Source organism: Centruroides sculpturatus, unplaced genomic scaffold (assembly GCF_000671375.1).
Source record: "Centruroides sculpturatus isolate CEXI.00-Female unplaced genomic scaffold, Cexi_2.0 scaffold243, whole genome shotgun sequence".
In the NCBI taxonomy this organism is placed as follows: Eukaryota; Metazoa; Arthropoda; class Arachnida; order Scorpiones; family Buthidae; genus Centruroides; species Centruroides sculpturatus.
In genome coordinates this window covers 380,025-393,390 of record NW_019384457.1, presented here as the reverse complement: position 1 = coordinate 393,390, position 13,366 = coordinate 380,025, and the positions used below count along the sequence as shown (strand labels likewise).

At 26.3% G+C, this 13,366-nt stretch overlaps 1 protein-coding gene across 1 annotated transcript in view; it reads left to right on the top strand.

Moving 5' to 3' along the window:
- LOC111620699 (cytoplasmic FMR1-interacting protein-like) overlaps nucleotides 1–13,366 on the top strand; it is an 87,375-nt gene that overhangs the window by 52,093 nt on the left and 21,916 nt on the right. The window contains 4 exon segments of the mRNA XM_023362687.1: nucleotides 3,644–3,810; nucleotides 3,881–4,031; nucleotides 6,468–6,642; nucleotides 11,470–11,627. Coding sequence (XP_023218455.1) covers nucleotides 3,644–3,810; nucleotides 3,881–4,031; nucleotides 6,468–6,642; nucleotides 11,470–11,627 — 651 coding nt within the window.

The following is a 13,366-nucleotide window of genomic DNA, read 5'->3' as shown; positions in this document are numbered from 1 at the left end:
CCATGGCGCAGCTTGGCCTGTATGGCCCTTGCGCCAATAAACTCTAACAAACAAACAAACAAACGATTAGTTCAATTTTTAACAAAACCAGGCAAGAATTTAAAATTAAAAACACTAACCTTGAGTTTCTCCAAGCAGATAGTTGAAAATCCAGAAATTTTAAATTAATAAGAGGAGGTGAATCATCTTGCATAAACTTTGTGGAATTTAGACAATTTTTCTGCTGCTCTGTTTTATGATAATTTTGGAGCATATCTTTGTATCTAATGGCAACTAACAGAACATGTCACAAGCCCAGATACAGAGTTTTCTTTTTCTAAAAATAAAGACCAGTGATAAAATACTGTAAAATCACACCACACTTTTACCTTTGAGTGCAATGGAATTTGTTGGTAAATGTAATTTTTGTCTGACCAAATATGGCAGTTATGAATGTTAACATCATTATGCAAATGAAAATGAGCCTCATTGCTCCACAAAATTTGTCAGAACCATGAGTCATCAACCATCATCTAAGCTATGACTGTCATGGCAAATTTTTTTTTGCCTATCATTATCACCAGTAACCAATTTTTAACTGTGGGATATCTTGTATGGATAAAAATGCAAGATTTTTGGCAAAACTTTCCACACTTTTATACAGGGTATTTCTAATTGCCCTGATATTGCATGTGCACTGTTAACCTATTTGATGTTGAAATTTTTATTTGTTGCCTGTGATGCCATGTTGATATTTTCGTCAATGTTAAGCCTAAAAACATTTTTTTTTTTTAAATAATAACCGTGTTTACTGTACCATTAAAAATTATTTTTTTATGTTTTACAAACAAAATAAATATATTGAATAATATAGATACAAAAAAATTATATTTTAAAAGTTTGTTTTAATATAAAAATTGTGACGCATAGCAACATCTAGTATCAAAAACGTTCCGATGTAAACACGAAAACATTCGGGATCGCCCACGCAGGTCAATGAGGTTAACACGAATATTTTCGGGAACAACGTAGGACAGGTTAATGCTATAAGAATTTTTTATTCCTTGCTATACTATTGCAGTAGCAACATCTTCCATTTTCAGATGTCCAATTGGTTTGCAACCTTGTCTTGATGTCAACAAAAGTTTCAGTCTCTTCAAATGCAAAATCATTTTCCTAAAGATTTCCAATAGTCAGAGGAGGACTCTTTCTAAATTCTTCTATCAATGAAACAGCAATGCTGGTTTAGTACTTAAGGAATTTTGGCATTTAAAAAAATATGCTGAAGTTTTTAAGTACTGAGCTGACATTGCTGTTTTATTGATAGAAAAGTTAAACAAGTAATGCAAGATCAGGCAAAGCAAACACCATGACTGGTCACTTTGTCAAAGAATTGTAAATAAAAGTTTGTCCTTTTATACCCAAAATTCATTAGAAAATGTAAATAATATGGCCATTAAAGAGAGAGCAGCACTAAATTCTGCCCTAGCAGCTGAATTCTGAGACAGAATTTTTTTTAAATTGAAATTTTGTACTCTGGATAGTATGTATTAAATTTTTTAAGATTTGTTCAATAGGTGTATATATTCAATAACTATGTGGATAAAGGAGGTAACATTCTCTAAAATAGTTAGAAAGATTTAAAAAATTGCCAGGACGAATTCACATTTAGAATAAATATATTTCTTTCCAGACTATGCATACAAATGATTCCAAGTCTTTCTGTCCTTTCACACACTTTGTAGAGGCAATAACAAATCTATGGTGAAATGACCTTTTATTTTAGGCTCCATGTCCTCCGTCAAATGTAAATAAGTTAAAAAGTCCTCTAGCGGTGGCTAACTCAATCATAAAATTAATAATTACATTAAAAAATTGCCAGGATGAATTCACATTTAGAAAAAATATATTTCCTTCTTCAATCATAAAATTAATAATTACATTAAAAAAATTTTTTTAAGAAATTTTTTAATGTAATTATTAATTTTATGATTGTGTTAGTCACTGCTAGAGGACTTTTTAACTTATTTACATTTGACGGCAGACATGTAGCCTAAAATAAAAGGTCGGTTTTGCTGTAGATTTATTATTGCCTCTAGAAAGCATGTGAAAGGATAGAAGGATTTGGATTTATTTGTATGTATAGTCTAGAAAGAAATATATTTTTTCTAAATAGTGAGAAAGAACTTGTTTGCTAGCATCTAATTATAATTTATTACATTTAACTTTAGTCTAATACATCATTAAACATTTGAGATTATACATCTGTATTTCCATATGCATATAATATATTTTGATTTTGTGATAAGAATTGTTTTTATATCAACAGAATGGAGAACAAAAGAAGACATTAAGTAAATATTTATTATTTCTGTAGTATCTGTAATTTGAAGTTTCCTTTTTTTTTTTTTTATTGATCCTAAAAAATTGCTTTTTTGATTCAATGTCATCAAATAAATAGTACAAAACATCGCTGAGACAAAATTATTTAGAAGAAAAAATTATAAATGAAATGTATTAACCTTATTACACTTTAGAAGAATAAAAAAATTGATTGGATAAAAGGACTCTTGTTCCAGATGTTGGTTTCATCATTTTTTGTTCAACCTTTACCCAAACAAATATTTAGAGACAGAGATCTGAATTTTTCATTGTCTCTCTGTAACCCCTAATTTAAAAATTTACCCAACGAGTTGATTCATAAGTCAGTTTATTAAATTCTACACTTACATTTATCTCCTGGAAAGATATTATCCCAAAGTAAATTAAATTTTGATTTATCATGTAACTGTGCCTTTTTCTTCATGCAAATTCATTTCTATAAACAAAAGTAAATTTTTATGAAACAGCATGCAGAACATTATAAAAGGAATGAATGCAGTTGTCCATACTAAACAAATCACATTGTAGAAATTTACATGAGCTTTATGACATCTGGTCTGAAAGTATAATCAGAATGTTACATCTAATAAACATTTGAATTTTCTTTTAATGTTGGAAGGGAAAAATGTCTGCAATCTAAAACTTAATAACAATAATAATGATGACAGCAGCCAATTAGAAAAGTGTCAGTAATTATTAAAATCAATCAATATTGTTTGATATCTCAAAACATTACTACAACCATAAATATTATTTTAAGTACAATAATGCTCCGAACTTATGCGATAGGTGGGACTGCGTAAGTCGGGGTATAATTTCGCAATTTATGTAAAATCCAAATCGGATGTATGTAAGCTAATAAATGTTCTCGTTAATCTTATCTCATCTTTTGATTCATTCACGATTACAAGAAATCACCACATAGAGTCTCTCAAGTCTCTGTAGATATAACAAACACAAAAATAAATAACACAAAATAAATTGTAGCTATGCGTTGATTCTGCACAACACGTCTGAACATGTAAGCTGAACAATAATGTGAGGGGAGTGAGTAATCAAGAGTTGTGTGGCACTCAAACAAAAGACGAATCGACAAGATTTGAAAATCGTGTAACTCCGGGTTCGCGTAAGTCAAGGTATTACTGTATATTTATTAGGAATAGAGAGAATAGAATATGATTCTTTTAATGTTTTTAATGAAATTTTTTATCTTGATAATTACAAGCCATTGATTGCAATATTCTAATTGTTGATATAATTTTATGAATATTTATCACATTAGGTTATTGCCATGATTAAAGGTCTTCAAGTATTGATGAGTCGTATGGAAACAGTGTTTACAGATGCAATTCGTCGTCATGTTTATGCAGAATTACAGGAATTTGTGCAAAAAACACTAAGAGATCCCTTAAGAAAGACTATTAAAAATAAAAAGGATTTAATCAGAAGGTAACTATTTAAATATTTAAAATTTACTTATTCCTATATTCAATATATTTAACATAAATGGGTTTTACAGTATATTTGTCTCAGTTCGAGAAACTTGTGCTGACTGGATGAGAGGTATAGAACCACAAGATGATCCTGCTCTGAAAGGAAAAAAAGATCCAGAAAATGGACCATTTGAAATTAAAGTACCACGCAGAAATGTTGGACCTTCTAGTACACAAGTTAGTGCAAATTACATAAGCTAAAAGTTTTTATTTAATTATGAGTTTCATTTTTATTTATTATATCTAATAGTAAAAATATACATATACAATATATATTTTTTATTATGAAATAAAATAATTGATAAGTTTCATATTCTTTCAGGATTTAAAAAAAATTATATTAATGAAAGAAATTCATAGTTTCTTAACTGTGAAATAAACAATATATTACCAGGGTGGCCAAGCTCCTTGATAGTCCGAGCCATTTTTCAAAATTTGAAATTTTTCGCGAGCCGCAATTAAATACATATTAAAAAGGTATGCAAAAAATTCCAGAATACAAATTATATCCGTAGCAAGAGTGATACAAATTGTTTCCTCCAGAGCACAATGTCAACTGTCTGTTGAATGACAGTTTACAAATTCAAAGTCGGTCGATAACGGACGATTACGCCACTGTTTATATTCGTTCGCGCAGTTTTCGATGAGTCATATCATTCTTAACTTGGACGGAAATGAAATTTGTTACAACATTGCACTTAGTCTTTCATATTTGTTGTTAGTAATTTAAAAGACATTTTGAAACACATACGGAACGATAATAATTTTTTAAAATATAACAACACAAAAATGAAAAGGAAACTCGGGTACATCTATCGAGAGCTACAAATAATCCTTCAAAGAGCTGCATGTGGCTCGCGAGCCGCAGGTTGGCCACCCCTGATATATTACATAGTTGATATAAATGTATAGTTTATTCTACTGACAGTGTTTCTGCTCTTTCAACTTATGATTCAAGTAAAAATTAAGACTCCTAATAGTTTATAGTTTTTCTTTAAATTATTTTTAAATTTTTATTCATAAATTTTATTGTTTAGAACTTATTCTAAAAATTACTTCTCTGAAAAAGTTTAAAAACTTTTTTCTGCACTTGTCTGTTTCCTATCATCTGTTTAATTATTAGTTAGTCTTAAAATGAAAGTAAAGTATAAAATATTAAAAACAATTATAATTTAGTGATATAATTTATCATTACTTAATTCTTATTAAGTTGATAAATTTGATTGTCAAAGTTATTTTTATTTCAGTGTTTTTTACATTCAGAGAAATTCAAACTTGACATACTTAGAATAAATTATCTATGTAATGAATACTAATAGAGAATTGCTTTTTGTTTTCCTCTCAAAATTATGTTATGTTATAGGAGTAACCTTAAATGATTAAAGCATATTATATATAATATTAACATGTCTTATTTACAACTATTAATGATTTTGACAATTTTAAAAATGTATTTTTTTCAATTAAAATTTTTTCTTATAAAACTGATCATTTGAAAATTAAAAACAGTTGATTTCAGGAATTTAATTGAAAACTAAATATATTAGATTATAGTTAATAATGATAATAAATGCAATATGAAAGAATGTATGATTGGACAACATTCACAGTTTTTGACAAAAAATTGCTCGTCCATGTTTATGGGGCTTGATTTTGTTTACCCTGTTTGTTTACAAAATTTCAGAAATTTTGCAAGGAGGTTTGTTTATTAGGGGGATTGATGATATTAAATTTTGGTGGTTGAAGGTCAAGGAGTGGGTAGATAATGGGGGGTTGTGTGTATTTCCAGTAGGGTCAAATTTAATTACAATTTTACTTATTGTTAGCATTTATAACTTTTTATAAAATTTGTGTATACCCTGAAAATTAATCTTTTTACCATTTTATAATAGTTAAAAGAATTAAAAGTATTTTTAATAAAAATATGATGACAGATAGTGCCACCAAAATTTTAAATATTGCTGGAAAAGTTGAGCAACTCATTGCTGGTTTATTTTCTTTTAGCTATCTTTCCATTCTTCTTTTCTTCCTAATTCCTGTTACTTTTTATCACAACTAAACATTTTGTATGCAGTGTTACTTTATATAACACTTAATATCAAATTATCATGTGCATTATCATAGTTGATCATAATTTACAGTTTGTCTAATGATTTTATTATGTGATGGCTTATGATATTAGTTTTTAATGCTGTTTGAAATTATTTTAATTAAATATATAATAGTTATAAGAATGTTATGATTATTGGTATTATAGTACTTGGTATTACAGTACTTGAAATTAAAATATGTTCAATTATTAGAAAAATATTATAAAGTAAAATTTAACAATATTGTATGTGAAAATAACTTAAATGGTCAGTTCCTTGCATGAAAGATTTTTAATTAAGAAGTTGAAGAAAAATGTTTATGGTATTATTATTATCAATTTCTTAATTTTTATTTAATAAATGTTTAATCTTTTAAATTTATTTTATTATATGCATTTATACAAATCTGCACTTATATAAAAAATTCTTAAATTGTTGCATTATTATTAATACATTAAAATTTCAATGTTAATTTGGTTAATATTAACATAGTTTATATAAAATTATGAAAAATTTTCCCCAGCTCTATATGGTTCGGACAATGTTGGAATCTCTCATTTCGGATAAAAGTGGCGGAAAGAGAACATTGCGGAAAGACATAGATGGACCTTATTTGATGTTAATTGACAATTTCCATAAAGCTTCTTTTTATTGGAATTATCTCCTCAATTTTAGTCGTAAGTAATGTTGTATTAATAGTATACTAATGTAGCAAACCTATAGTTTCCTTTTAATATTAACATCATCTTCATTATTGCTAGCATCTGCTTTATCAGCAAACTTTAATATCATAGCTTTACTCCAGTAGAAAAATTTTTCTAGAAAACATAAAGCAGTTATTAACCATAAATCAACTAATACTGTTTTCTATAGAATAATCATACTTAGATCAGAAAAGAAATCATAGAAGAACTGAGTAAAATTTGAATAAAATTGAAATAAGTATAAGGACAATTAAAAAAACTGATAACTTATAAGAGATTTTACCAGGAAAACAAAAGGAAAATTGCCAAAATATATTTTTGCTTATTGCCAACAATGTAATGAAATATAATCAGTTTATAAATATTATAAAGTCTCTGTAAATCCGCACGAAAAATATATAAATTTTAGGTTTAGCGGTAGACCAACACACAGCAGATGGCTAATTACTTCTCTTTATTTAATCACTGTATATGCATTTCGGTCCTATTAAAGAACCCTCTTTAGGACCGAAATAGGAATATTATAATAGGAATATTAGAATAGGACTGAAATGCATATACAGTGATTAAATAAAGAGAAGTAATTAGCCATCTGCTGTGTGTTGGTCTACCGCTAAACCTAAAATTTATATATTTTTCGTGCGGATTTACAGAGACTTTATAATATTTATATATAAACAGCAGTCATAAGAAATTTAATTATAATCAGTTTCTCAAAATCATAAGACATTATTACTTATTATATCCAGTAACAAATGTAATCAACAATAATAAAAATTTTCAGATTTAATATGAAAAAGTTGCATGCTTTTTTTTCCATATGTAAACTGTACTATACAAATTACTAATAATCAATTTTATCAAATTATTAGATTGCCACATTTTTGATACTAAATTTTAGTACTTTGACAAACTTATACAAGTTTACTTATTGATTATTAAGTTATTTAATTATTACTTATTTGGCTCTTAAGGTACCTATTTTGTCATTTTTTAAAATAACTTTAATAATTAGAGAATTTAGAACAATGTAATCAAAATTTGAAATAGAGAAATAATTGTTTAAATTAGGAAAAATAAATATATTAAATTTGCTCAAGTTTTATTTTAAGCATTTAAATTCAGTGTCTGCACTGTCTTTGAAACACTAACAGAGAAAAAATAGAGAACTGTTTATCCGACAAAACATTTTTATACTTCTTGGAGAAATTCTTTTTAAAAATAATATGACAAAAACTTGAATACAGTTGAACCTGTTTATCTCAATATTCATGGGAATGAGAAAAAATTTTAAGATAAACAAATTTTAGAATATTGAGGTTTGATAGGAAGTATTTTATTAATACAATAGCAAGTACAGCACATACTTGTATTAGATATAAATGAAACATTTTTGACATACCTTAACAGAAATAGTTTGTCAATAGTTTCTGATGGCTGACTTTCTTCAACCAATAAGACACAAGTTAAATTTGTAGTCAGTCAGAGAAAAGTAACATAATTGCAACTATGTATTGTATTGCGAGAGATGTTTTCTAACTGCAAGTTATGCTATCAAAATGTAGTTGCTGAGCATTGAATTTGTAATTGACACTTCAGCCCAAAATTTGAGATATAGAGGTTTTGGGAGAAAATTATTTGAGATAAACGTGGAAAATACATTGAATTTATGTATTTTCCTTGTTTAGACTGAAAATTCAGGGAAAAATAAATTTCAAGATAAAGAGATTTTCAAGATAAACAGACATGTTCAGCTGTATATATAGTAATTGTTCTGTGGTTTGGGCATATCTAAATAAGATTCTTAGTAGTATAAATTGTGGATTTTTGGGAAAAGGAAACTTTGCTATCTGTTTCATATTACTGGTGCTATCTGTTTCATATTACTGGTGTTTTTCATATTACTGCTCAAATGTAAAAAATAACATTATTAAATGTTTGGTAATCAACTCTTAACATGATTGATGCATCCAATAAAATGAATATCTTTCTTTAATTTGAATAATTGTCTTTGAAACAAAGAATAATGGTTAACTCATTTTATATTTCAAATGACAATTTTTCAAGTAGTTTAAATTAATGTATTTTTTAAAATTTATTATATAGAAGAACCACCATATGATGGCTTTTAGTCTGGTTGTTTTTTCTTTGCAGGAAGATCATATAAAACTAAATCATCTAAATCATTTAAAAGGTTATTTAATGAAATTTTAGATACATATGTAATCAGTAATGATAAATTTCTGCTGAAACTAATGGTCTATTTACATACATATTAACAAACATTTTAGAAATGGAACAAGTAAAACAGCAAAGCCATTCTTGGGACGAGAGTGTGAGCAATGTATGTGCAAATCTTGCACTCGCACCTGTTTGTAGAAACAGTCTTAGCATTTTGTACTTTATTTTGACCCAGTTCTCGGTCCCCTGACTACCTACAAGTCTGGTTTATTTTGTGTGTGCATGATTTGGGCACCAAATACCTGTGCCAAATTGCAACTCCTGACATGTACTCCTTCATACCTCTAAGGTGTGCAACCATTGACAGCAGTGCAATTTTAGAGACAAGACATAGTCTCATCAAAAATAATTCAAAAATTAAAATATAAAAGATTTTGTTATTCACATCACAGTTTTTTTATATTTTTATATTATCATTAAATAGTTGATATGAAATGAGATAAATTTATTTATTGATATATTCAGTTTCTATAAAAATTATAGTAAAATAATATTTTTTAAGAACAATATTTCATATAAAAGTTTAATACACAGATTACATTTGATTTTATTTTCGCTAATTTATTTGATATTTATCCTTTTTTATCTGTTGGTTGAATATCTTACATTTTATACGCTTAAAATTAAATTAACAATCTATATTTTTTTGGACATTTATTGGCTTCCAGTAATGAGTTTAGTACATTAAAAATGTTTTCAATCTATTCATAGGTCTTTCTCAGTTAGAACTTATATAAATGAATAAACTCACAGATTGCATACAAAACTAATGTTCTAAAATTAAATTTACATTTAAACTTTAAATTGTATTTTCTTCTCTTTTAATTTTAGAATATTACTTTTGTATTTGATCCGTTAGTTCATTCCATTTATGTAGGTTCTAACTGAGGAAGACCTATGAATAGATCAAAATGTTTTTAATGTATTAAATTCATTGCTGAATACCAATAAGATGATGTTTTAATGTCTCATTATCTCACATCCAGTTCTAAAGAAAATTTTAATTAATCTTTCTCTTTCATAAAATTAAGTTATTAAAGATTTGTCCATCCACAGAGGCATTTTATGGCAACGTTATTGCAATAGTTCTAACAAAGCTATCTTATTGTTCTCTGTTGTTTGCATTTTTCTGATCAATCATTGATTATGGTTTTTGGTGTAGTCTTCTGTTTTTGCTTCATTTAAAAATTAAAAACCTCTGCATAAAGTTTATTTAAATAAATTTAGTAGCTTGTTTCTGTCAAAATGATTTGAGTCTGACTTCATCATCCATTTTTGAGAATCACATTACTTTCTTCAGCAGATCATTGGATCAATGGTTTTCTTTTTCTGGATAATTTAGCTATCTGTGTATCAGTTTACTCTATTCAACTTTATAATAATTTATTATGCCTTTATGCTCCAGTTATATGGAACTCAATTTGAATTAAATTTTTAAATTGAGAATATTGTCAACTTTCAGATCTTTTTCTAGTGATTGTCGCACTTTATTTGTGAAGTAGAAAAGTTTGCATATGTTGATATTCCATTTAAAAAATTTTTTGAAAAATTTATGTATTGATATTTATAATTGTTTGTTTGAATGGACTTTATCTCTTTTTTGTCATATTTGAAGGATTTGCTTTTCTTGCACTTTGTGCTAAATTGTATTTTCCTTGTTTAGACTGAAAATTCAGGGAAAATAAATTTCAAGATAAAGAGATTTTCAAGATAAACAGACATGTTCAGCTGTATATATAGTAATTGTTCTGTGGTTTGGGCATATCTAAATAAGATTCTTAGTAGTATAAATTGTGGATTTTTGGGAAAAGGAAACTTTGCTATCTGTTTCATATTACTGGTGCTATCTGTTTCATATTACTGGTGTTTTTCATATTACTGCTCAAATGTAAAAAATAACATTATTAAATGTTTGGTAATCAACTCTTAACATGATTGATGCATCCAATAAAATGAATATCTTTCTTTAATTTGAATAATTGTCTTTGAAACAAAGAATAATGGTTAACTCATTTTATATTTCAAATGACAATTTTTCAAGTAGTTTAAATTAATGTATTTTTTAAAATTTATTATATAGAAGAACCACCATATGATGGCTTTTAGTCTGGTTGTTTTTTCTTTGCAGGAAGATCATATAAAACTAAATCATCTAAATCATTTAAAAGGTTATTTAATGAAATTTTAGATACATATGTAATCAGTAATGATAAATTTCTGCTGAAACTAATGGTCTATTTACATACATATTAACAAACATTTTAGAAATGGAACAAGTAAAACAGCAAAGCCATTCTTGGGACGAGAGTGTGAGCAATGTATGTGCAAATCTTGCACTCGCACCTGTTTGTAGAAACAGTCTTAGCATTTTGTACTTTATTTTGACCCAGTTCTCGGTCCCCTGACTACCTACAAGTCTGGTTTATTTTGTGTGTGCATGATTTGGGCACCAAATACCTGTGCCAAATTGCAACTCCTGACATGTACTCCTTCATACCTCTAACGNATTTATTATATATATATATATATTTACATATATATATTGATGTTAAATAAGCTTCTTGCTTTCTAAATAGTGAGAACTTCTTTTACCAGAATTCTCGAAGCAAGTTATAGTGTCATTCAATGCATTCTATGCTATTACTTTATGTTTTATTTTTATTCTCCTCCAGTGTACAGCCAATCATATCCATACGCAACATTGTAAGGATATCGTATCACTGGAAAAGCGTACTCAGGTGAATGAACTGTATTTTCTGTTTGATTTGATTTCAAAATATTGTCAACTTTCAGATATGGTGCCATTAATTAGATCTGATTCTGCTAATAGTTGCATTTTTTTAATACACTATTGTTTTAATAACATGCATGTTGATGATAAATATAATGCAAGATGTGGGTTTTAGTGTTCTCTCTAAAATTATTAATTGGAAAATTAAAATTTAACAAAAATAATATGCAAACTTTAATTTTGTTTAGGTCACTGCGTGTCTACTTANGCTTAATTATTAAATTAAAATTTATTAAAAATTTTCAAATAAAAAATTTTATTCAAATTGTTGATAAAAATATATTTCAAATAACAGATAATTTGTTTTTAAAAATTAATAGTTTTTTCATTTTTTTATCATTCAAATTTTATCTTAGATTTTTCATCTAAGAAAAAATAAGTTGAATAACTGATTTCAGGATATCAAAGAAAATTATTGCATGAAATTTTTCATTCAGAATTTGATCATCATCAGCTAACTTACAGACAATAAAATATTAACTGTCAGTAATGAAAGAAAAATTATCATATGATAGCTAATGATCAAATTTTTATTGAAAAATATTTTTGCAATTAAACTTTTATTTGATTTACTGAAAACTTTTTAGTTGTTAAAAATAAAATTTACCACCATTTTATGAAAAAATGCAAAAAACTAAATTATTTTGCTGTTTTAATTGGTCGTTAATTCAATAGACTTTACTGGCTTTTATTTATAGAATGTTTAAAAAATAGAGTTTAGCTTGTTATGTGAAGAATAAGTAGAATTAAAAATATAAGAATTAAGATGATTTTTCTTCTAAACTATTTCAAAATAATAACTTGAAAATTGGTAAAAGAATTTTTATAGTAAGCCAACAAAGCATGTGATAATCATTACATTACATATTTAATAAAACTAAATATAATTTTGTAAAGATTCTCAATTTTAATTTATGAAAATTGAATAATAATAAATTTAATGACACATTAATTACCATGTATTAAATATCAAGTTCTTTGCTTGTAGCATGATGTATAGTTGATACTAAAAAAATGATGCTTACTTTGTTTACTTTTTAATATTTTGGCATGGCCTTTATAAAATTTCATTGCTTTTAGTTAAATTGTTAACAGTATGCTTATTTAATTTGCTTTTTACAATGCAGAACTATAAAATTACTTTATTAACTTCATGGTTATTTTGTATTTTATGAACTATATGTGGCATGTGTAATGTGAATTTAGTTTAATATATTTTTATTCATTAATTTTAAAAGTTTAGATGACTAGAATGTATTACAGTAGATTCTCAAGAATCCAGAAAGCTTAGTGAAATATTTTTTTAGAGTTATTGATTCTTTAACTATATCTTTTTGATGATTAATATTTTTAGTTTGCATCTTATTTTTAATGATTAAAATAATAAATGTAGTTGCTCTTGTAACATAAAATTTTCTCTCTTAATGCTAAATTGAAAAATATAATAGAATTGAATTATGAAATACAATTAACATTGTGAAATGTTATTTGTGTTTCTGAAATTCTCAGAAATTGTTTTCAGAGATTACATTTTTGAGAATTGACTGTATCATAATAATTATAAATAATATTTTCAACATATATCAAGTTAATAGTTTTAAATTGAAATGATAATTATAATTTTATTATTTAAGAAAATTTTGTATTTTATTATATTACGTACTATTATATATTATTTTTAAAAAT